Below are 27,336 nucleotides of genomic sequence, written 5' to 3' on the forward strand. Positions count from 1 at the left end.
TAGCAATTTTTCTTTGTTCTCTTGCTATCTTTATTTGAAAAAGAAGGCATCATAAGTTTTTTGTTTGTTTCAGTACTCTGGACAGCACTTTTTAATTGGTGGATGAATTTATCCACCAATCAGCAAGGACAACCCAGGTTGTTCACCAAAAATGGGCCGGCATCTAAACTTACATTCTTGCAGTTCAAATAAAGATACCAAGAGAATGAAGAAAATTTGATAATAGGAGTAAATTAGAAAGTTGCTTAAAATGTCATGCTCTATCTGAATCACAAAATAAAAATTTTGGGTACAGTGTCCCTTTAACCCCTAATCTGCCGCTCCTAACATCGCCGCTACCTATATTATACTTATTAACCCCTAATCTGCCGTCCCCAACGTCGCCGCCACTATATTAAATGTATTAACCCCTAAATCTAACCCTAACACCCCCTAACTTAAATATAATTACAATAAATCTAATTAAAAATGTATATTATTACCTAAATAATTCCTATTTAAAAATACTTACCTATAAAATAAACCCTAAGCTAGCTACAATATAACTAATAGTTACATTGTATCTAGCTTAGGGTTTATTTTTATTTTACAGGCAATTTTATATTTATTTTAACTAGGTAGAATAGTTACTAAATAGTTATTAACTATTTAATAACTACCTAGCTAAAATAAATACAAATTGACCTGTAAAATAAAACCTAACCCAAGTTATAATAACACCTAACACTACACTACAATTAAATAAATTAACTAAATTAAATACAATTAAATAAATTAAATTAGCTAAAGTACAAAAACAAACAAACACTAAATTACAGAAAATAAACAAATTACAGATCTTTAAACTAATTACACCTAATCTAATAGCCCTATCAAAATAAAAAAGCCCACCCAAAATAAAAAAAAACCCTAGCCTAAACTAAACTACCAATAGCCTTTAAAAGGGCCTTTTGCGGGGCATTGCCCCAAAGAAATCAGCTCTTTTACCTGTAAAAAAAAAAATACAAACACCCCCCAACAGTAAAACCCACCATCAAACACAACCAACCCCCCAAATAAAATACTAACTAAAGAAACCTAAGCTCCCCATTGCCCTGAAAAGGGCATTTGGATGGGCATTGCCCTTAAAAGGGCAGTTAGCTCGTTTGCGGCCCAAAGCCCTAACCTAAAAATAAAACCCACCCAATACACCCTTAAAAAAACCTAACACTAACCCCCTGAAGATTCACTTACTGTTCTGAAGACAGCGGCAGAAGTCTTCATCCAACCGGGCTGAAGTCCTCAACGAAGCCGGGAGAAGTGGTCCTCCAGACGGGCAGAGGTCTTCATCCAGACGGCATCTTCTATCTTCATCCATCCGATGCGGAGCGGCTCCATCTCCAAGACATCAGACGCGGAGCATCCTCTTCATCCTGAGTCTTCTTACTGAATGACAGTTCCTTTAAATGACGTCATCCAAGATGGTGTCCCTTAGATTCCGATTGGCTGATAGAATTATATCAGCCAATCGGAATTAAGGTAGAAGAAATCCTATTGGCTGATCCAATCAGCCAATAGGATTGAGCTTGCATTCTATTGGCTGTTCCAATCAGCCAATAGAATGCAAGCTCAATCCTATTGGCTGATTGCATCAGCCAATAGGATTTTTTTTACAGGTAAATTTGTCTTTATTTTAGCTAGGTATTTATTAAATAGTCAATAACTATTTAATAACTATTCTACCTAGTTAAAATAAATACAAACTTGCCTGTAAAATAAAAATAAACCCTAAGCTAGATACAATGTAACTATTAGTTATATTGTAGCTAGCTAAGGGTTTATTTTATAGGTAAGTATTTAGTTTTAAATAGGAATTATTTAGGTAATAATATTAATTTTTATTTAGATTTATTGTAATTATATTTAATGCTAAAAATAAATACACAGAGCGCCTCCTAAAAGGCTAAGACACTAGTAGTGACAAGATTATTTAAATAAAAAATATATTGAAATTCTATAGGGGTATATAAAATATTTTATAAGCTACTTATAGCTAAAATATACAAACAAGATACAAAAGTGGATCCACTTAAAATTAACAATAAAATATGCATATATCTATATAAAAAACAATACAATTGTGGTTAAAAACCACAACAATATACAATCTTAATCACAAAATAAATTACAATAAAACAGCTGTTGATGGTTGGATAAAAAATAAATATAAAAACATCAATTTACTGAGTAGGTGTCCATAAATATGTAGGTCCCAAACTTTAAATTCTTTCCAGAGAGTGAATGTCCAATATGAAGATTCTATTTTAAAACAGTTATCCTTATATATCCCTCGATAAACGGTGAAATGATGAAGTGTGTAAAAAAGAAAAACGTAGTGGTTTTCAAATCAAATTTCAAAAATTATTGTGAATATCCAAAAAATCCTGAAAAGATGATGTGATGAAGTGGGCGTGAATAATCAAAAATGTGTGTACACAAAAATGAAAAAAGAAAAAGGAAAAAATGTAAAAAAATAATCCAAATGAATATTTAGGATGTGTTAAAGTGAATAGCACACTTATAAAGTGACCCTTATGTGAATACAAGATGTGAAGAGATGCTCCTAAAAAGTTATTCCTGTGTGTAAACGATGAAAAAATACAGAAATGGATCCTATGTCTCAGGGATCAATTCATTCAAAGATATACCTGTAATAAAACAAATATAACATAGTGCAAAACTGCTATTCAAACTTAGTCAGTAATTGAAAAGAAGCTTACCATATATGTCAACGCGTTTCGGCCCTAAGAACTGGGCCTTTATCAAGACTATAGATGGATTAGCATGGTAGCTCCTTTTATAGCTATTACTGGCCAATAAGTGCCAGTGTTGTTTTGGCGCCAAAAAATAACCTCTACTTCCTGTTCCTGTTGACCTGGAAGTAAAAAAATAACCTCTACTTCCTTTTCCTGTTGACCTGGAGGTAAAAAAATATAACCTCTACTTCCTGTTCCTGATGACCTGGAAGTACTATTGAGTTTATTCTATTTTTGTATATATGTTCCTAGTTTCATGGTAAATTCATGCTATGTTTCAAATAAAGTACATGTTCATTTTTATTTGTTTCATTAATATTTGAAAGATAATATTTGCCTAAAATCGGCAAACCGGAAGTGTGTGTTCAGTCATTTATCACCATGGAAACCAATATAAGAGTGAATGAATAGAACAATTTTCAGTCATATATTTAGATTTACCATGCCTGATCTGAAAATAGGCTTAATCTATCCTAAGGTAACTAGCTATTTTTGAAAATTGTAAGGCTGCTTGTTAGGCCCTTCTTTGACAGAAAAGACGAGTGAATGAAAAATGTATTCTACTTAGGGAAGACATCAAAGTAATAAATATTATAGTGGATATGACACTATTAAGGAATACAATAAAATAAAATAGAAGATTCTTATTTAAAAAATATAACAATCTAAAAGGGTCCTAAAATGTAAGCAATAATTTCACTGTCCCTATAGAGATATCTATTTAGGAAAAGCGTATAGAATGTCTTCTGGAATGTCATAAAAAATCATATATTTTTTTGATATATAGAAATATCAAGAAACCTATTAAGATAAACATTGTCATATAGCCTCCTATATGGAGACGACCCAGGGCTAAAAAACATTGGAATGATAAACATGATAAAAACATTGGGATAATGAACATCGATTGTAAACATAATTAAAATATAATTAAATTGTTCGAATGATAAACATGATAAAAACATTAGGATAATGAACATCGATTGTAAACATAATTAAAATTTATAAAAATTAGAATATTAAAATATTTCAATAATTATATTTAATTATGTTTACAATCGATGTTCATTATCCCAATGTTTTTATCATGTTTATCATTCCAATGTTTTTTAGCCCTGGGTCGTCTCCATATAGGAGGCTATATGACAATGTTTATCTTAATAGGTTTCTTGATATTTCTATATATCAAAAAAATATATGATTTTTTATGAAATTCCAGAAGACATTCTATACGCTTTTCCTAAATAGATATCTCTATAGGGACAGTGAAATTATTGCTTACATTTTAGGACCCTTTTAGATTGTTATATTTTTTAAATAAGAATCTTCTATTTTATTTTATTGTATTCCTTAATAGTGTCATATCCACTATAATATTTATTACTTTGATGTCTTCCCTAAGTAGAATACATTTTTCATTCACTCGTCTTTTCTGTCAAAGAAGGGCCTAACAAGCAGCCTTACAATTTTCAAAAATAGCTAGTTACCTTAGGATAGATTAAGCCTATTTTCAGATCAGGCATGGTAAATCTAAATATATGACTGAAAATTGTTCTATTCATTCACTCTTATATTGGTTTCCATGGTGATAAATGACTGAACACACACTTCCGGTTTGCCGATTTTAGGCAAATATTATCTTTCAAATATTAATGAAACAAATAAAAATGAACATGTACTTTATTTGAAACATAGCATGAATTTACCATGAAACTAGGAACATATACAAAAATAGAATAAACTCAATAGTACTTCCAGGTCATCAGGAACAGGAAGTAGAGGTTATATTTTTTTACCTCCAGGTCAACAGGAAAAGGAAGTAGAGGTTATTTTTTTACTTCCAGGTCAACAGGAACAGGAAGTAGAGGTTATTTTTTGGCGCCAAAACAACACTGGCACTTATTGGCCAGTAATAGCTATAAAAGGAGCTACCATGCTAATCCATCTATAGTCTTGATAAAGGCCCAGTTCTTAGGGCCGAAACGCGTTGACATATATGGTAAGCTTCTTTTCAATTACTGACTAAGTTTAAATAGCAGTTTTGCACTATGTTATATTTGTTTTATTACAGGTATATCTTTGAATGAATTGATCCCTGAGACATAGGATCCATTTCTGTATTTTTTCATCGTTTACACACAGGAATAACTTTTTAGGAGCATCTCTTCACATCTTGTATTCACATAAGGGTCACTTTATAAGTGTGCTATTCACTTTAACACATCCTAAATATTCATTTGGATTATTTTTTTACATTTTTTCCTTTTTCTTTTTTCATTTTTGTGTACACACATTTTTGATTATTCACGCCCACTTCATCACATCATCTTTTCAGGATTTTTTGGATATTCACAATAATTTTTGAAATTTGATTTGAAAACCACTACGTTTTTCTTTTTTACACACTTCATCATTTCACCGTTTATCGAGGGATATATAAGGATAACTGTTTTAAAATAGAATCTTCATATTGGACATTCACTCTCTGGAAAGAATTTAAAGTTTGGGACCTACATATTTATGGACACCTACTCAGTAAATTGATGTTTTTATATTTATTTTTTATCCAACCATCAACAGCTGTTTTATTGTAATTTATTTTGTGATTAAGATTGTATATTGTTGTGGTTTTTAACCACAATTGTATTGTTTTTTATATAGATATATGCATATTTTATTGTTAATTTTAAGTGGATCCACTTTTGTATCTTGTTTGTATATTTTAGCTATAAGTAGCTTATAAAATATTTTATATACCCCTATAGAATTTCAATATATTTTTTATTTAAATAATCTTGTCACTACTAGTGTCTTAGCCTTTTAGGAGGCGCTCTGTGTATTTATTTTTAGCACTACATTCACCTTTTTGGGGGCGCTGGTACCCACAATACTAGGAGCTACAGACACAATGTTGAGCGCTGTCAGATTTTAACAGATTTGTAATTATATTTAAGTTAGGAGGTGTTAGGGTTAGACTTAGGTTTAGGGGTTAATACATTTAGAATAGTGGCGGCGACGTTGGGGGCGGCAGATTAGGGGTTAATAAATGTAGGTAGGTGGCAGCGATGTTAGGGACAGCAGATTAGGGGTTAATAATATTTAACTAATGTTTGCGAGGCAGGAGTGCGGCAGTTTAGGGGTTAATATGTTTATTGTAGTGACGGCGATGTCTGGAGCAGTAGATTAGGGGTTAAAAAATATAATGTAGGTGGCGAAGGGGACGGCAGATTAGGGGTTAATAAGTATAATGTAGGTGTCGGCGATGTCGGGGGCGGCAGATTAGGGGTTAATAAGTGTAAGATTAGGGGTGTTTAGACTTGGGGTTCATGTTAGGGTGTTAGGTGTAGACATAAATTTTATTTCCCCATAGGAATCAATGGGGCTGCGTTACTGAGTTATACGCTGCTTTTTGGCAGGTGTTAGACTTTTTCTCAGCTGGCTCTCCCAGTTGATTCCTATGGGGAAATCGTGCACAAGCGCGTATAACCAGCTCACCGCTCACTTAAGCAGTGCTGGTATTGGAGTGTAGTGTGGAGCAACATTTTGATCTACGCTCACTTTTTGTCTGTTAACGCCGGGTTTATAAAAACCCGTAATACCAGTGCTGTATGTAAGTGAGAGGTAAGAAAAAACAGCACGTTAGCACCGCACCCCTGTTACCCTAAAATGTTTAATCCCGCCGTATGTATTTAAAGAGACAGTCTACACCTTGGTCATGTTAAAGTTTTACCTTAGATTAAGCTGAAAATAGCCTCCTGTAGGGTCGGCTCAAGGGGAGGGGCCAATGCCCAAATGCTGTGCCCCTGAAAAAAATATTGATATGATCATACGCTTTAAAAATAATAAATAAAATAATGAATTGTTATGTAATGCTGCATGTTGGGCGCGGAGTCAGCTACCGAACTGTGAGGTTGCATCTCGCATCTGTAAAGAGCTCTGTGTTTTAACCTCTTATTTGGAAGTTAGAGACTTTTTGGACTTGTCTTTAACCCCATTAATTTTACCTAACTATCGTGAGCTACTCATTTTCTTAAACAATAGACCATGATAAGAATATGATTGTATCATATAAATATGTCTATAAATGGCTACTGGCTTCTATAGACGCCTCAAAAGAGCACTGGCCCGGCCTAAGATAACAGTGCACTTTAGAGGAGTTTACAGGCCGGTAGCCAGTTATAGACTTATATTTATATGATACAATCATATTCTTATCATGGTCTATTGTTTAAGAAAATAAGTAGCCATTTATAGACTTATAGCCGGTAGCCATTTATAGACATTTTTATATGATACAATCATATTCTTATAGGTTCACAGTACATAGGTTGTATTAAAGGGACAGTCAAGTCCAAAAAGCCTTTCATAATTTAAATAGGGAATGTAAGGAATGTAATTTTAAACAACTTTCCAATTTACTTTTATCACAATTTTTGCTTTGTTCTCTTGGTATTCTTACTTGAAAGCTAATTCTAGGAGGTAAATATACTAATTTCTTAGACCTTGAAGACTGCCTCTAATCTGAATGCATTTTGACCACTAGAGGGCATTAGTTCATGTGTTTTATATAGATAACATTGAGCTCATGCACGTGAAGTTACCCTGGAATGAGCACTGATTGGCTAAAATGCAAGTCTGTCATAAGAACTGAACTAAGAGGGCAGTTTGCAGAGGCTTAGATACATGGTAATCATAGAGGTAAAAAGTGTATTTCTATAACAGTGTTGGTTATGCAAAACTGGGGAATAGGTAATAAAAAGATTATCTTTCTTTTTAAACAACACAAAATTCTGGTGTCGACTGTCCCTTTAAGTAGCCTGATATCCGTTAGTTATTGCGAAACAGGTATAGCAAAATCTAATCTACAAAATTACCAGTACCTGAAAACCTAGTATCCTCACTGCTATTGCAAACAAAGGAGTTAATTGCATTGGGGGGTTTGGGGTGCATGGCTGTTTAGGGGACATGATTGAGATTTGAGATTGAGTTTAAGGGTTTTGTATCATGGTGATTAAGGGGTGCACCCTTGTGAAAAAAATGCCCCCCCCATTTCATTCATTCTGGAGCTGACCCTGGCCTCCTGCACCTTTTCTTTATCATGCAGCATGAAAAGTAAAAAAGTTATTGTTTCTGGCAACTTTGAAATGGCTGCCAAGCTCATCCCACTGATTACATCATGATCTGGGCTACATATGGCATCCAATCACAAAAGGCTCACTAGTTGGATTCAACAGACTGTCATTGCTATTCAGCAGAGTGCCTAGATGCAGCCCAGATCATCATGTCATCCTTGGGCTGAGCTTGGCAGCCATTTTTATTGAGAGAAACAAAGACAAACAACTGTTTTGCTCACAGTACAGAAAATTCACAAAACACAGGTTCTTCTGTAAATTACAATATGAAGGGTACAATTCTAGGTGAGCAAATCTGAAATGGGTTTTCCCCCCCAGTCTTCAGTCAAACAGTAGAGGTCTCTTTTGGGCCATAATGAATCCATCTAAGTTGGGGGTTTTAAATGGAGATAGGCCACTTATGGACCTATCTTCAACACTCACCCTCCTATGTCACACGGACCTCGGTTGGGTCCAAGAATAAAATCGTAAAACCCATGGGGTGCGGGAGGGCACATGAATAAATAATTCAGCATTCACTGTGAAAGGGTTCAGCAAACTATTTACTGAACAGGGCAGAGACTACTCAACTCTACCAAATAAACAGAGGATGACAAAGGGAAAGCAAACATAAAACAATATAAGTGGGTAGTTGCGCCTTTCTGTTCTTATGCTAGGCAATGGACTGAACAAATATTATTACTAGTCATGTTAGGACTCAGGAATCTGTAGGTATGTTCTAGGCGCCCTAGGGCTGTTATTGTCAAAAAATGACCAAATGAAAGGGGTTACCCAGACCCTGCACTTCTATATTCAGCTGTGTACATGCAAAATCTATCTACAACGGGCGTCAGGGCATCCATGTTACTCTTCTTACCAGTCCAAATAGATCTGAACATCACTAATATGGATATGGCAAGCCTGCAGAACATTATATACAGTTTCATATCACTTAAACAATCAAACAGATTAACATGCAAGCATAAATATTTAGATTCTGCTGTAGTATGCACACTAGTATACAAAGACACTCTGTCTAACAAACAATAATTGAAACCCCATTAGCTAACCCTTCCATATAAGAAAGCTTTAGGGTAATGTAATAAGTAAGTTATAGTAGATGAGCTGGGTACATGAAACACAGGCAATTCTTCGAGTCAAATAAAATATGAAATAGATTATCAGACACACAGTCTTCATTAATCTGGCGGCAAGATGAGGGGCACAGCACTGCGTCCAACCACACGGAAGTGAAAAAATAGTAAGAGAGCCTCAGTAATAAGGCTGCTGCGCAGTAAGCAGTGTAGTCAGGGCCACAGTACCGCGCATCACACAACCTAAAATAAAACTCACAGACTTATCCTACTCCGGTTTTTGCTAAACCTATAGCATACAAGTCGGCCAAGCAAACCCCTGTGAATGGGGCTCTCATGCAGTTTTGTGCACTTAACAGTTCAGCGTAGATTGACTGATATGATATATCCAGCAGCCTTTTAGCCCCAGACATACCCGGTCCCCTAACTCTGCTTTTTCTTTTAAGCATCTGAGACTTCTTTTGTATAAGTCTCTTTGTGGACCTCTGATAGTTCAGTTGCTGTGTTGGTCGTTTTATAGCTACGGTGCCAGAGGACCTCCGCGCCAGAAAGATCACTTCAGTGTGCGCTCGGCTGCTACGTAGCTCACTTTGAATGGGCTGCCTTTTCGCTGCAATCACTCTGTTAGGTAGGGCATCAGCTGTGACATGGGAGGTTGTACCTTCGGTATCACAGTGCTTGTCTTGTATTGTCTCTGTGTATCTCTGACCCTTGAGTATTAGCTTGATGCGTTGCTCTAGCCTGTTGTAATGACTCCGCAGTAGCTCTGCCAGTGCGTCCCACGTCAGACTATAGGTCCGGGCCATAGCCATCAGATAAAATTAGAAAGCGGTTCACGGCAGGGTGATGACCAAGTATGCAGTATGAGCTTCCCTTTTTGCTCTGTACACAGCCCCTTAACCTAGGTGGCCAGGGGGGGGGGGGAGACGTCAAGTGAGTAGGCCGCAGCCTTCCGAGTACAAAATTAGAAAGACCTTTAATGTGGCTAAAAATATGCTCCTGTTGCTCACCTCGAGCTCATGCTACTAGTAGAAGAGATCACCGCTGTATTTAAAGTCCATAAACAGTAAAAATCAGCCTATTACCAAATTTTCTTGAGGAGCTGCAAATTGTGCGTCCTTCCATGTTAGCTGCTTGGCCACGCCCCCGTTTTATGTACTGTTAAAGGGACAGTAACGTCAAAATTAAACTTAAATGGATTGGATAGAACATAACATTTCAAACAACTTTCCAATTTTCATTTATTATCCATTCTGCTTAGTTCTCTTAGTATCCTTTGTTAAACGGTAATTCTAGGTGAACTCAGGAGCGTGCACGTAACTTCAGACAGAGATTGCAAGAACATTTATAGTTAACAAAACACAGATAATTCCCCAGGGTTCACTGTCACCGTAACTTGTAGTATAAAGTTATGTACTCCAATGTGAAAAAAAGCCGTGTATTCAAAATATAGCATTAACCCCTAAGAGAGCACATATCCATTTCCATGGGCAATAGCTTGTGAGCAGTCAGTAAGTAACGGTAATAGGTACAGAGGATGTGAACCTCTTGACTCACCCCACACTAACTGATGAACGGCTTCACTCGAACTTGCACAAGAGGTGTCAGCAGCTTTCAGGACAAAGGCTCCATCATCCTGGTGAACCGCAGCTCCTGTGCGGGATTACACACTAGACGAGCCTTCCTCAACAGCGCCACCCGAATCTTGCAAGCATCTGACGTCATCAATGGGACATCCCGCAAAGGGGTGTGTGAGTCTTTACCAATCCGCTTCAGCGTCCAGTTCCGAATCTTCAGCTCTCCTAGGGGCGATGCAGGAAAGTATACCGGCAGACAAAAAAGTGGAGTATGAGGCTTTATTGGCTCTTGAAGGAAAACGGGCTCCTTGTAGTCTGTGAATAATAAGCGAAAAAAGAGATTCAAGAGTTCCAATTTTTCAAAACTTCAGTGACTTTATTAGTGGAAAATAAAATTCTAGCAAATACCAGCACGGTAGCAGAGAGACAGCTGGTCCTACTAGTTTCGGCGAGATGCCGTAATCTAAGACCTGCTGTGTGTTACAACATGGGTGTTTAAAAGTAACTCTCATCACAATCATTGGCTACAGGGGAGTGTATAGGGCAACTCCCCCTTAACCCTTACTTGGATAATGGATAAAGGATAAAGGATAGAGTAGAGGAAATAATCATCATTATTACAATACAATATAATGCAAAGAATTTATCTGGATAGTTAAACACATAGTTAACAATAACAATAACAAAATGTTAGTGTAATGTCAGCAACATTGATAAATTAGAGATATCGTATCTAGGTATAATAACCCCTTTGTTTCCAACCTGAGAATTATTTCATGAATCAAAGGAGCAAAAGCAACAATATAAGTTCAAACTAAATTAAGTACAAAATGAAATACATTTTGATAATAATAATATTATTTGATAATAATACAATATATAACGATTTGGTAATGAAATAAAATAATATAATATAATATAAGTGGAGGAAGATTGAAGTAGTGACAGCATAAACAACCAATAACCGACAATTTAAATTGTAGTGAAGAGTACACAGAACTCTACAACAGTCATACAAGTTCTAGTCATTCATTGTAATGAGAATAAGGAGTAAATGTCTCACAGATTTGATCCTCTATTTTGTATGATACATCATATTGATGCTAAAAGTGAAAAACTAAATACTAAAAATTAGAAGGAAAAAACAACAAAGATATTTGTCATTGATTATTAGAAATTCAGTCACAATTGTAAATATAGAAAACCTTATCTCATATGTAGATATGTATGACCAAACATCTAACAATCAAATAAATAAACCTTCTATAGTTTAAACATCATAGCACCAATGATGTTATCAAAATAGATTCATATACATAAAATATATGACATGAACAATATGTACTGGATTGAATTTACAACCATGAAACCCATACAATATTTAATGGTTGCAAAAGAAAATACTGCCACTAAAGAATCTCACTGTTAGTAAAGATATTAATATTTAACCAAAACGGACTCAATGTACTAAAGATAGTGGACTTATAGAAAAAATGGAGATCAATATTGAATGTATGAATACATAAATACATAAATTCTCAAAATCCTGTAAGCATCTAATTGGATGGAAATTTACGGGCTGCACTGTTGCCGAAAAAACATATATATATGTGTGTTCAGCACCAGTGATTGATCAAGTCAAACTCCAAATTGAAGCCATTAGGGATCTGGGTGCGGAGTTTAAAGATCCAGAATGCTTCCTGGCGTGCTAATATAGCATCTTTATCCCCACCTCTAGGTGGTCTCCTAATGGCCTCAATTGCCCGCCATTTGAAAGATCTAACATCTCCACAATGAATTTCAATAAAATGTCAAGCTAACTCTGAGAATGTTTTCTCATTTCTGATGTAACCTAAATGTTCACGTACTCGAGTACGGATATCTCGGGACGTCATGCCTACATATTGTAGTTGATGAGTGACACATTCAACAAGATAGACTACATAATTGGTGGAACATTTAATGCAACCTTTTGTCTCATATGTTTGATTGGTGACACAAGAATGGAAGTTTTTTCCTTCGTAATGAAATCACAGGCCTTGCATCTTGAGACCCCACACTTGTAGGTCCCATTCACAGAAAGCCATGTAGTGGGTTTTGGTTTCTGTGATATTTGACTTGGGGATAAAATATTCCCTAGAGTAACATTTCTAGAATAAACACATTTGAAACCTTTTTCCACTACTGTTTTCAGTTGTTTATCCCCATACAGAAAAGGAAAATATTTTTTCAGAATATTACAGATCTCATAAAATTCTGATGAGTACTTGGTAATGAAATATGTGCGGTTATCAGATTTTTTGTGTGTTTTATTTTGCAGAATCTCACCTCTTTCAATTTTGGTTACTTCATCCAAGACATTATTAACCAATGAGTGGTTGTAACCTCTCTCAAGTAACCTATGTTTTACTTCTTTGCTTTCCTTTTTGTAATCAGATTCCCTATTGCAGATCCTTTTGGCCCTAAGCAACTGCCCTTTGGCGATGCCCTTAAAAATATGTTTAGGGTGGGCACTTTTGCTGTGTAAAAGGGTATTTCCTGCAATGGGTTTCCGATACAAATTGGAAATAATGGTACCTGTTTCAATGTCTCCCCTGAGGTTAACATCCAAAAAATGGATTTCAGATTTTTGCCATTCATGGGTGAATTTTACTCCATTATCACTTATGTTCAAAAATTCTGCAAACTTGTCAGCCGATTCCTCATCTGAGGACCAAATGATAATCAAATCGTCAATAAAACGTTTGTACATCCGTATGTGATGGATGAAGGGGTTCCTATCTGCATAGACAAAGTTGATCTCTAGCCACCCCATGAATATATTTGCATAAGAGGGGGCAAATTTTGCCCCCATGGCGGTGCCCTGTCTCTGTAGATAGAACACCCCTTCAAACATAAAATAATTATGTTTTAACAAAAAATGGGTCACTCTGATGATGAAATCGGCTGTAGAATTATCCATAGAATAGTGAGAATCCAGAAAATATCTGATGACACTAATGCCCATATCATGGGGTATAGTGGAGTATAATGACACCACATCGATGGTAAGCCAACTATCTTGTGGTGTCCAAACCATGTCTTCAAGCAGCTGTAGAATATGTGTGGTATCCCTGATATGGCTGTATAAAGAATGTACAATGGGTTGTAAGATGGCGTCCAACCATTCTGACAACGGCTCTAAAAGAGAGCCAATGCCAGAAACAATCGGACGTCCCCTCACCTCCTCGAGACTCTTATGGACTTTTGGCAGATGATGGAAGATCGGGACCACTGGGTTTTCAACATAAAGATATTGAACAGTATCATCATCCATGAGGTCCAAAAATCTTCCCTCATCCAACAAATAAGACAGTTCTTTCTGAAATCTTTTTGTAGGATCACATGAAAGAACGGAATATGTGTCAGAGTCTCCCAATTGTCTTGTGGCTTCTAGGATGTATGTATCTTTGTCTAAGAGTACCACACTTCCACCCTTGTCTGAGTTCCTAATAATGAGAGAATCATTATTTTTAAGTGCTGTTAGTGCTTCTTTTTCACGTAAAGACAAATTGTGCTTACTGGGTCTGTTAGAATAATGAAGAGAGGTTAGATCTTCAACCACTCTCTTGTGGTAGGGTTCCAGAGTTTTACCTCTACTCTGGATGGGGTAGAACTTGGATTGTGGTTTAAATTTGGGAAAAACCTCTTTGGCTGTTATTTAAGCAGTTGCTGATTCTGCTTGTAAACTCTCAAGTGCTGTAATGTCACAAACATCTTGAAAATTACTGATGTTAGAGGTGGTCAAATCAAACCTATTTAGGGAAGCCCTATTTGTGTATTGATCACTGTCAGTATTAGAATGGGTTAATTCGGAGTTGTGGAAGTGTTTTTGGAGTGTAAGTTTTCTTATAAATCTATTCACATCCACTATGGTGTTAAATAAATTAAAGCTGCTGTTTGGGCAAAAACCCAGGCCATAATTTAAAACCTTGATTTCAACCGAAGTTAGTGAAAGTTAGATTTATAACACTCCCTAGGTCGGACGTTTTATCTCCCTTAGGGAGCATCTGTGTTTGTTGACCACATCCTTCCCTCCCCCTGTGGGTTGTTTTAGAACAGGCCGAAAAACCTGCGACTTATTGGTGTCTGCACTGTTGGATACCATATTGGACCCCCCATCATCAGTATTAGGCCTTAAAGTAAATGATGTGTTATCTGTTGCTTTATTGGGTACTTTGGATCTAACACTTTAACTGGATTCCACATCAACACTACTTGTGTTTCTGGGTACATTTGCTTGGTTCATGGATGTTGTTGAATCACCCCCCAATATTTGGGAGGTGGATTCACCATCAGATCCAGAATGTTCCTCACCTGATGTGGAAGCCACAACTGATGAATATTCATCATCTGTTGAGTCCACATCTGCAAAACTCACTTTTTTCTTTTGTTTATTCTTATTTTTGTGTTTATTTTTTATTGTTTTTCTTATGATTAAATGAACCACCACTTGATTCATCACTACCTGAGGCTTCACTCCCCTCTGTAGTGTTTAATTTGCCTTTATTTTTATTTGAATTTCTCCCTCTGAATCTTGCTTGTTTTTGCCAAATAAAGACTTTCCCCTCATTATAATCCCTCTGATCTCTAAGAAATTTGATGTGCTTAGTAGAGATAAGGGTTTTTCTATTATTCTCAACCACCTCAGCCAACATTTTGTCAAAACTACTATATTCTTGTAATTCTTGCTATCTAGATAGATCATTTTGAAGATTTACAATTTCATCTCTCACTAGTAGTAATTGTTTGGATTTATATTTGACTAACAAAACCATTAGCCTCAGTGAACATTCTGATAAGATGTAATTCCACTCACTGATAAATTCACTATCTGTGATAACAAAATTAGGAAACTTTTTGACCCGAAGGCCTCTAGGCTTCATCTTTAAACCAAGATATTTGTTTATAATCCAAGTGTCCAATTTAAGACGTGTCTCTTTTAGCCTCAATAGTTCCAGGCTGTAGAACATGTCCCCCAATTTAATGTCACCAGACTCCTGATTGAAGAATTCCTCTAACTCCAACCCTACAAAATCACAGTCACTAGGGGGTAGCAATGAGTAGAACTGTGTAGATACCGTGGCTTCCATATTGAGGATAAGGTATAATTGAAGTAATAATAAAGTCACAGATTCAGTCTCAAAGAAACAGGAGAGGGCCGTGGGGATCAAGGAGAAAATACACAAAACACAGATAATTCCCCAGGGTTCACTGTCACCGTAACTTGTAGTATAAAGTCATGTACTCCAGTGTGAAAAAAAGCCATGTATTCAAAATATAGCATTAACCCCTAAGAGAGTACATATCCATTTCCATGGGCACTAGCTTGTGAGCAGTCAGTAAGTAACGGTAATAGGTACAGAGGATGTGAACCTCTTGACTCACCCCACACTAATTGATGAACGGCTTCACTCGAACTTGCACAAGAGGTGTCAGCAGCTTTCAGGACAAAGGCTCCATCATCCTGGTGAACCGCAGCTCCTGTGTGGGATTACACACTAGACGAGCCTTCCTCAACAGCGCCACCCGAATCTTGCAAGCGTCTGACGTCATCAATGGGACATGCCGCAAAGGGGTGTGTGAGTCTCTACCAATCCGCTTCAGCGCCCAGTTCCGAATCTTCAGCTCTCCTAGGGGCGATGCAGGATAATATACCGGCAGACAAAAAAGTGGAGTATGAGGCTGTATTGGCTCTTGAAGGAAAACGGGCTCCTTGTCCACTATCTTTAGTACATTGAGTCCGTTTTGGTTAAATATTAATATCTTTACTAACAGTGAGATTCTTTAGTGGCAGTATTTTCTTTTGCAACCATTAAATATTGTATGGGTTTCATGGTTGTAAATTCAATCCAGTACATATTGTTCATGTCATATATTTTATGTATATGAATCTATTTTGATAACATCATTGGTGCTATGATGTTTAAACTATAGGTTTATTTATTTGATTGTTAGATGTTTGGTCATACATATCTACATATGAGATAAGGTTTTCTATATTTACAATTGTGACTGAATTTCTAATAATCAATGACAAATATCTTTGTTGTTTTTTCGTTCTAATTTTTAATATTTAGTTTTTCACTTTTAGCACCAATATGATGTATCATACACAATAGAGGATCAAATCTGTGAGACATTTACTCCTTATTCTCATTACAATGAATGACTAGAACTTGTATGACTGTTGTAGAGTTCTGTGTACTCTTCACTACAATTTAAATTGTCGGTTATTGGTTGTTTATGCTGTCACTACTTCAATCTTCCTCCACTTATATTATATTATTTCATTACCAAATCGTTATATATTGTATTATTATCAAATAATATTATTATCAAAATGTATTTCATTTTGTACTTAATTTAGTTTGAACTTATAGTGTTGCTTTTGCTCCTTTGATTCATGAAATAATTCTCAGGTTGGAAACAAAGGGGTTATTATACCTAGCTACGATATCTCTAATTTATCAATGTTGCTGACATTACACTAACATTTTGTTATTGTTAACTATGTGTTTAACTATCCAGATAAATTCTTTGCATTATATTGTATTGTAATAATGATGATTATTTCCTCTGCTGTATCCTTTATCCTTTATCCATTATCCAAGTAAGGGTTAAGGGGGAGTTGCCCTATACACTCCCCTGTAGCCAATGATTGTTACTTTTAAACACCCATGTTGTAACACAAAGCAGGTCTTAGATTACGGCATCTCGCCGAAACTAGTAGGACCAGCTGTCTCTCTGCTACCGTGTTGGTATTTACTAGAATTTAATTTTCCACTAATAAAGTCACTGAAGTTTTGAAAAATTGGAACTTTTGAATCTCTTTTTTCAAACATTTATAGTTGTTATAAATAGTTACAAACACTGCTGCACAGAGTGCTAAATACACATGCACGCCCCTAAGCTCATATAATATCAGCCTCCTAGGTTTACTCTATAAAAAAGGATACCAAAAGAACAAAGCAAATTAGATAATAGAAGTAAATTGGAAAGTTGGGTAAAATTCCTGCTTCTGTATTTGATGATGTTTTCTTAATTCTTCTGTGATAATGTTTTTAATTATACAAAAACCACAAAATACTGGTCTGGATTACAATCACTTTTTATTTGCATGAAAAAACATTGTATCTCATTATATAGTAAAAAGCAGCATCACATGATATATGAACACAATGGTATAAATATACCTAACACTTGTGCTCTTGATACAAAGGGATTTATCAGACATATAATGTTCCCTTTATATATACAGTGTGTGCTATTATCAGTTCTTGTGGCTTCTAACATGAAAACATCTAACAGACATAATATCAAGTTACAGAACATGACATACATATTACATACCCAGTATACATGTAGGTTATAGTAGCCATTTAAATTAAACTGATTATGATCACGTTTGTTACTGATATTGTGTCTCATGAAATAAAATTAGTTTCCCCTCAGTAATTCCTCTGTCTTGCCCAGGATCTTGTATGTGTTTCAAACCCTCCCAATTCCAGTACCTAGATGGTTTATTGCACAAATACAAAAACATATTAACCTATTTATTTGGGGGAAAGTCAAACCCAGGGTAAACAGAGACAGCTTATACAGAGCACACGGAGATGGGGGGTTGGGCCTGCCATGTATATCAGATTATCTAGATGCTATAACACTACAAAGGGTAATAGACTGGCATAGATCGATAGATTCCAAAGCGTGGGTGGCAATAAATTCGAACATTCTCAAAGCTCCAGATGTGGGAGCTCTCTGCTGGGTCCCCAAAGACCTTAGACCACCCCAGTGTACGGAATTGGCAAAACATTGTCGAGTGTTTGAGTCTTGGGACTTGATCATAAAAAGGAAAAAAACACATTTCGAGCATTCGTTCACCATTGTTTCCAATCCCTAGAAATGCTGAGTTAATAGGAGGTTTGGATAAAGGTCAGAGGAGATTAACAGAGTGGGACTACACTACTCCACTAAGAGAATTTTCTATACAAGGGAATCTTAAGAAGAGAGAGGAATTGGCAAATAATATGGGAGGCAGTTACACTAGCTGGCTAAAGTATTCCCAATTGGCGCACTTTGTGCACACCTCACCTTTCAGACAAGACTATATGAGAGAACTCACTCCATTTGAGAACTACTGTTCCACTAAAGGAACGGCTAGACATTCATTGTCCTTAGCAAGGAAAATGATACAAAGTGAACAGGCTCTCCAACTCCCCTCATATACACTTCATTGGCACACTGACCTAGAATCTGACATACAGGGAGATGAGTGGCAATCCATTTTCACACGAACAAAGAAAGCCTCAACTTCACCCCAAGCATTGGAGCTTAATTTTAAAGTGCTATCACGCTGGTACCTCACCCCGGTGAGGTTACAATCTATTTACCCCGAAACATTGGGAAAGTGTTGGAGGGGCTGTGAGGCAAGAGGCACCTATCTCCACATGTGATGGAACTGCCCTAAGGTCCAACCCATGTGGAGAGCTATAGAGAGGTGTCTCCGATTGCTTCTGGGCAGAGATTTCTCTCTGACAACTAGAATTGCTTTGCTGAATGACCTGCCGAGATTACCATGTAAACTTAGACTCGCTTTACTTCAGATAGGCTTGACAGGAGTTAAAGCACTACATTGGAAGACCCCCACACACTGACATTGACAAATTGGACGGACAAAGTGACAGACTTACTAATCTTGGAAGAATATGGTTATACCAAGAGTGGCTACACTTGCTAGCTGACATAAGATTCCTGTGGGATGACGGTTTGAGACGTTTTAACCCTGTTCACGTGAATATCAATTCCAGGACTACCGACTGACCAGAGACGGCCGGATCTTACACTGTCCTGTTCTGTTCCCTCTTTTCTTTTTCCTCTTCTTCCCCAAATCCCCAACCTCTGAGGGGTCTAAGAGAACCAAATAGGGAGAGATGGATATTGCTCAGTTTCTCAGGTGAGGAGATAAGTAGAGACGTATAGACTGCATAAATCTTCATTAAATTTCCCCAAAGATATAGAAACACACTCAAACTATATTATAAGCAGCTGACAGGTATTTTTATTTGTATATTTGTTTTTAGTTTTTCTTTAGATTTGCTATGTATATTGTTAAGGTTTGTTTATTTCAAATAGGATACTACCTAACCAGGTATTGGCTTCATCTTGAACTAAAACTATGGACAACGGTATATTATCAGCCTCCCGGGTTAAGGTTAGGTCAGGACTTTTGTTTCAATGCTGTTTCAACAACTGGTATTCAAAATGCAAATGTATAACATGTAAAGTGCATTGTACAATATTAATATCAAACAATAAAACTGTTATATGAAAATAAAATAAAAAAAAGTGTCATAAAACTACACATTCTATCTGAATCATGAAAGTGTGATTTCCTATCCTTTTAAGTATGATTAAAGTAACAGAAAATGTCTGTGTATAAAGCCTTGCTGGAGATTAATAATCTGGGTTGGTGAAGGTCGGGGGTTAATTTGATATTGTTTTATGTACTGTTAAAGGGACAGTAACATCAACAGTAACGTCAAAATTAAACTTAAATAGATTGGATAGAACATAACATTTCAAACAACTTTCCAGTTTTAATTTATTATCCATTGTGCTTAGTTCTCTTAGTATACTTTGTTAAACGGTAATCCTAGGTGAACTCAGGAGCGTGCAGGTATCTTCAGACAGCAGAGTTTGCAAGAACATTTATAGCTGTTATACATAGTTACAAACACTGCTGCACAGAGTGCTAAATACATGTGCACGCCCATAAGCTCATATAATATCAGCCTCCTAGGTTTACTCAATAACAAAGGATACCAAAAGAACAAAGCAAATTAGATAATAGAAGTAAATTGGAAAGTTGGGTAAAATTCCTGCTCTATCTGAATTATCAGCGTTTAACTTTCATTGTCAGATTTGGCTTCTGTCTTTGATGATGTTTTCCTAATTATTCGGTGATATTGTGTTTATAATTATACAAAAAAACACAAAATACTGGTCTGGATTATAATCACTTTTTATTTGCATGAAAAAACATTGTATATCATTATATAGTCAAAAGGAGCATTACATGATATATGCACACAATGGTATAAATATACCTAACACTTGTGCTCTTGATACAAAGGGATTTATCAGATATATAATGTTCCCCTTTAGTTATAGTAGCCATTTAAATTAAACTGATTATGATCACGTACGTTACTGATATTGTGTCTCATTAAATAAAATCAGTTTCCCCTCAGTAATTCCTCTGGTATATAACATGTACTATGCTAAGCATCTATTGCTATAAGAAAAGGTTTATCCACATGATGTGCACATTAAATATATCTCCCAGAAGTCAATCATTTGAGACTGTTCTTGTTTATTTAAGTTTTTAAAGCTCTATTCATATAAAGACTCCTTTATTCTGTAAATGTAACTATTTTCTCCCCTATGTAAATCAAACGTACAACTCCTAACACTGACATATTAATAAACAACACTGGGGGTGCTTTGGTGTAGAATGGTTGTGTAAACTGGTCAGTATGAGGACAGATCTGTATATTTCTGTGTCGTGTTTGTATTCTATCACATTTATATGAGAGAAATTGAGGTGCACGGGGGCACTTTAAATCTGGGGCTTTTGTAACTGGGATTTAGAAAGTATTATTTACAATATCATCCATTTTGATGCTTCTATTTAGAGAGTTTGTCCTCTAGGATAATTGTAAAAAAGGTTTGTACACTGTGTATATAAAGTTTGTGTCTAAATATTTGGTGTTTAGTGATACCGGATTTCATTAAGAACCTTTTTCCACTTTCTAAACATGTGAAAGGTTTCTTCCCTTGTGAATCTTTTCATGTTTTTTCAGAATACTCATTTGTGGAAAACTTTTTCCACACTCTTTAAATGTGAAAGGCTTTTCTCCTGTGTGACTCCTTTCATGCTTTTTCAGACTTCTCTTTTGTGTAAAACTTTTTCCACACTCTGTACATGTGAACGGCTTTTCTCCTGTGTGAATCCTTTCATGACTTTTCAGAAAACTCTTTTCTGTAAAACTTCTTCCACACTCTGTACATGTGAACGGCTTTTCTCCTGTGTGACTCCTTTCATGCTTTTTCAGACTACTCTTTTGTGTAAAACTTTTTCCACACTCTGTACATGTGAAAGGCTTTTCTCCTGTGTGAATCCTTTCATGACTTTTCAGACAACTCTTTTCTGTAAAACTTTTTCCACACTCTGTACATGTGAAACGCTTTTCCCCTGTGTGAATCCTTTCATGAGTTTTCAGATGATCCATTTGTGTAAAACTTTTTCCACACTCTGTACATGTGAACGGCTTTTCCCCTGTGTGAATCCTTTCATGTTTTTTCAAACTACTATTTACTGTAAAACTTTTTCCACACTCTGTACATGTGAACAGCTTTTCTCCTGTGTGAATCCTTTCATGAGTTTTCAGATCACCCTTTTGTGTAAAACTTTTTCCACACTCTGTACATGTGAACAGCTTTTCTCCTGTGTGAATCCTTTCATGAGCTTTCAGATCACCCTTTTGTGTAAAACTTTTTCCACACTCTGTACATGTGAACAGCTTTTCTCCTGTGTGAATCCTTTCATGAGTTTTCAGATAACTCTTTTGTGTAAAACTTCTTCCACACTCTGTACATGTGAACGGCTTTTCTCCTGTGTGAATCCTTTCATGCTTTTTCAGATCACTCTTTTGTGTAAAACTTTTTCCACACTCTGTACATGTGAAAGGCTTTTCTCCAGTGTGAATCCTTTCATGCTTTTTCAGATCACTCTTTTGTGTAACACTTTTTCCACACTCTGTACATATGAACGGCTTTTCTCCTGTGTGACTCCTTTCATGAGTTTTCAGATGATCCATTTGTGTAAAACTTTTTCCACACTCTGTACATGTGAAAGGCTTTTCTCCTGTGTGAATCCTTTCATGAGTTTTCAGATCACTCTTTTGTGTAAAACTTTTTCCACACTCTGTACATATGAATGGCTTTTCTCCTGTGTGACTCCTTTCATGAGTTTTCAGATGATCCATTTGTGTAAAACGTTTTCCACACTCTGTACACGTGAAAGGCTTTTCTCCTGTGTGAATCCTTTCATGAGTTTTCAGATGATCCATTTGTGTAAAACTTTTTCCACACTCTGTACATGTGAACGGCTTTTCCCCTGTGTGAATCCTTTCATGACTTTTCAGACAACTCTTTTGTGTAAAACTTTTTCCACACTCTGTACATATGAATGGCTTTTCTCCTGTGTGACTCTTTTCATGAGTTTTCAGATGACTCTTATGTATAAAACATTTTCCACACTCTGTACATGTGAACGGCTTTTTCCCTGTGTGAATCCTTTCATGTATTTCCAGTTGACTCATTTGTGCAAATCTTTTTCCACACTCTGTACATGGGACAGGCTTTTGTCCTGTGTGAATCTTTTCATGAGTTTTTAGACTACTTATTTGTGTAAAACTTTTTCCACACTCTGCACATGTGAACGGCTTTTCTCCTGTGTGAATCCTTTCATGAGCTTTCAGAAAATCCATTTGTGTAAAACTTTTTCCACACTCTGTACATGTGAACGGCTTTTCTCCTGTGTGAATCCTTTCATGAGTTTTCAGACAATCCATTCGTGTAAAACTTTTCCATACTCTGTACATGTGAAAAGCTTTTCTCCTGTGTAAATATTTTTCTGAGTTTTCAGATGATCCATTTGTGTAAAACATTTGCTGCACTCAGTACATGTGTGTGGTTTCTCACCTGTGTGAATTTTGTGGTGTTCTAGTAGATGTGACTCCCATCTAAAGCTTATCTCACATTCTGTACATTGGAAAGGTTGCTCCTTTGTATGAATTACTTGGCTAGACTGTAGCCTTTTCCTTTCTTTAATAGGTTTTGAAATCTCAGTAAATAGGTGTGGTTTATGCTCGGGGATAATAATTTCAATAGATAACTCATAAATGTTGTCCTCTTGTTTGATGACTAAATTACTCTCTGTACATAATGATTGCTTCCCAGTTCCTGCCAATTCACCATCTCCTTTAATTATCTGCTGTGATATCCCCAATGTTTGTGAATAGTCATTGGTGTCTAAGACTAATGGAGTTTGCGGTATGATTCTGTTGCTTCCTGTAGTGAAGGATAGATAGTTGAACTATTGATGTGTTTGTCTACATAAAAAGAAATAGAGTAAAGAAAAATATGACTTTTTTCATTTATAATATAATCCATCTCAATAAAAAAAAAAAATGTTATACTCAAAAATGTCTTCCGTTTTGTGTTTTTATATTTATTTACCTGTAAATCACAAATTAAAAAAGGATGACATAGAAAGTAAACATTACTACACTATAGTAAACTAAATGACTGATTACTGATGAAAACAAGTTATAGGGCCGCATATTCTCAGCCAGGGAACAAGTACATCTGTATTCTGGGCAAGAGAGGTGACGTCCACCATCCTCATTTAACATTGCACAAGCAAATGCACTAACAGTGCTGCCTCACTTATGCTCAGCCAAATGGGTGAGAACATGATGTCTTAATCATCACAGACTTATAATCAGTGTGAGATGTTTTGAGAGGGTAAGAAGCAGTGACCTTATGATAATCTTTAGCTTTTGGCTGTGGTTCTTCTATTTATATAGCAGCCAAAAGTTTAATAATACTCACTGTAAAATTAAGCACACAAATCAGTGATGGTTCTGGGGTGGGGAACACTGGGGGAGTTGTGGGTGTTCCATGAGCGAGGTCAGAACAGGGGAAGGTGCAGGTGTTCTGAGTAATGAACCAGGTCTTGGGGTGAGGTTAGGCAGTTGTTAGACATAGTCTGTCTAAAAGGACAGAGGGGGAGTAGTATTTTTTACCCTACTCCTCAGCAAAATAGGAGTTGCTCCTTCTTTATAACGTCACTGACACAAATGTTCTTAAAGATGCAGATATAAATATAATAGTTTATATTTGTTTAATGAGTGATCTATTCTAATTTTCTCAGTATTTAAAGTCAGCATAATATCTATTTTACTCACCTAACACATATGAGTTCATGCTGATAACAGGCTCCAATGTCTGTGCTCAGGAAGAAGGTTCCCTTATTCACTCCAGTTACATCAATACCTGATATCTCTCAGTGCTCTGGCTGAGTCTGTAAAAAGTATATTAAATGGTTTAGACAAATAATAATAAATAATGGTTCTGATTAAAAGGACATAAAATCCAAAGTTTTCTTTCATGATTAAGATAGAGAATACAATTGTAAACAACTTTCTAATTTAATTATCAATTTGTTTCATTCTCTTGGTATCATTTGTCGAAGTAGCAGCAATGCACTAATGGTTTCTAACTGAACTTATGGGTAAGCCAATCACAATAGATATATATATACATATTCAGCTACCAATCAACAGCTAGAACATAGGCTCTCTGCTGCTCCTGAGCTTTCCTAGATAAATCTTTCAGCAAAGGATAACAAGAGAAGGAAGCAAATAATAGAAGTAAATTGTAAAGTTGTTTAAAATTGTATTCTCTAAATGTAGTTCTGCACCTGTAACATGTGACAGCTATCAGCCAATAACAGACTCATGTTTTTATATAATGTGAACTCCTGCATATGCTAAGTAGGAGCCGCTGCCTCAGGTCATTTAAAAGGCTGTGTACAATTTAATAATGAAAATAAATTACAAACAGCAAACAGTTATTTCACATAAAAACTAGAGCTAAAGGTGAAATTTCCCATACACTTTATACTATTTTATACACCGGTAAAACAAGTCATTAGAAACGCATTAAAGGGACAGCAAAGTCACAATTACACTTTTATTATTCAAATTTAAACAACTTTCCAATTTCCTTCTATTATCAAATCTGCTTTATTCCCTTGGGGACCTTTGTGGCAAAGCATAAAATGCACTATGGTGCGCTAGCTGCTGATTAGTGGCACATACAAGCCTCTTGTCATTGGCTCACCTTATGTGCTCAGCTAGCTCCCAGTAGTGCATTGTTGCTGCTTCAGTAATGAATACCTAGAGAATAAAGAAAATATCAAAATAGAGGTCAGTTGGAAAGTTGCTGAAAATTATATGTTCTATTTAAATAATGAAAAACATTTGGGGTTTCTTGTTCTTTTAAGCAAAAACACTGTCCCTTTAAGTTTTGTGATGATGTGACATAAACAGCAGCAGCTGAAGGTGCAGAATACACTTACTAAGGTCTTTACTAACAACAAGAATTAGTCACAGATCAATGGGATAAACGTTCTGATGATAAACAGGTGCAGCTAATAGAAATAAGAAATGTATTATAAAATAACCTCATTAGAAATAAAATAATATGCAGATCACAAGATATTTATGATTAGATCAGTAAATGTGATGAGACTGATACAACAGGGCCATAAGCTGAGTGATATTTATTACAGGAGCAAATAGCAGCTTCACACTAATATTAAATGAAAATGGTTTATCTGGGCTCTACAGTTAATTATAAACCTATAGGGAAATACAGGATTCTAATTGGCTGATACTTAAAAAAGCTATTACTCATCTGTTAACAGGAACAACCCCCACAAATGTATTTTTGGACAAGCATGAAAATATGGCTTGTTTCTGCTACAAACATTCATTTTACAAAATGCAGTAAATTATTATGTACTAAATTAGCATTTTTAATGGAAAAACTAAGCAATACATTCATTAACACAGCATGGAAAATAAAGAAAACAAATTAAATAAGTACAATTGAGGATTTTTTTTACATAAACTCAGTTTCTTACATGAAGTGAAATCGTTTATCTCTATCATAACAAATGCAGAACACTATTTTCTCATCATTATATAAAACACAACAGTGTGAGGCTGTTAATAAAGATTTATGTCAGGGTTTGCATATTACCGTTTAGCAGAAGCTCTGTAAGTATGAAGTCTCTCTGGTTCCTCCTGTGATATCACTGAGTGTTACACAGATATTTATACAAATGTGGGAGTGTCACCTTTCTCTGTGTGACTCACATGAGTACAACTTGTCAGTTGGGAGACAATGAGAGGGTCACACCTGGACTTTTGTTCTCATATAGATGTCTATTGTCCCCTCTAGTGTCAGATGAATACAGAGTCCCTGCCTCCCCCTCAGGGTGTGATTATCATATAGATATATGCAAGGAGGAAACAAACTATTTATTTAAATGTGGGAGTATTTTCTGTTGTGTCCTAAAATATCTCAGGATACAGCATTATATTATGTTTTTATTGATGGAAATTGTTATTTTAAAAAGGGACAGTCAAGTCCCCAAAAAACTTTTATGATTTAAGTAGGGAATGTAATTTTAAACAACTTTCCAATTTACTTTTATCACCAATTTTGCTTTGCTCTCTTGGTAAAAAAATCATAACCAGAAAAAAGGGTTAGTCTCATGGACTTTTGCCACTATGAAATAAATAACTGTGATAAATTCATGTTTTCTTTCATGTAAGTGGCACAAGTCCATAAGTTAGTTACATATGGGATATAATACCAGAGATATGGAAGTCCACGAGTCACTAGAGAGGGAGGGATAAAATAAAAACAGCTATTACCGCTGAGAAATTAAATCTAAAAAATAATTAATTTTTTTCTTAAAAATATAAAAAAAACTCAAAACAAAGGCATCAGAATCAAATTCAGACAACTACCTGAAGAATCTTTCTATCAAAGGCTGCAAAATGCTACATTTTAGAAA

At 35.8% G+C, this 27,336-nt stretch overlaps 1 protein-coding gene across 2 annotated transcripts in view; it reads right to left on the reverse strand.

The window, feature by feature from the left end:
- LOC128660026 (gastrula zinc finger protein XlCGF26.1-like) overlaps positions 1-27,336 on the reverse strand; it is a 375,584-nt gene that overhangs the window by 273,158 nt on the left and 75,090 nt on the right. Inside the window, exons 1-3 of one of the 2 annotated variants that reach the window (XM_053713625.1) lie at positions 25,590-25,708; positions 24,653-24,768; positions 20,625-23,794 (exon numbers count right to left, since the gene is read on the reverse strand). In XM_053713625.1, coding sequence (XP_053569600.1) covers positions 21,431-23,350 — 1,920 coding nt within the window. In that variant the 5' untranslated portion in view covers positions 23,351-23,794; positions 24,653-24,768; positions 25,590-25,708 and the 3' untranslated portion in view covers positions 20,625-21,430. Of the gene's footprint in view, positions 1-20,624; positions 23,795-24,652; positions 24,769-25,589; positions 25,709-27,336 lie in introns of those variants that run through there. The other variant, XM_053713627.1, reaches the window with a different exon arrangement.

Source organism: Bombina bombina, chromosome 5, assembly GCF_027579735.1.
Source record: "Bombina bombina isolate aBomBom1 chromosome 5, aBomBom1.pri, whole genome shotgun sequence".
Taxonomy (NCBI): Eukaryota; Metazoa; Chordata; class Amphibia; order Anura; family Bombinatoridae; genus Bombina; species Bombina bombina.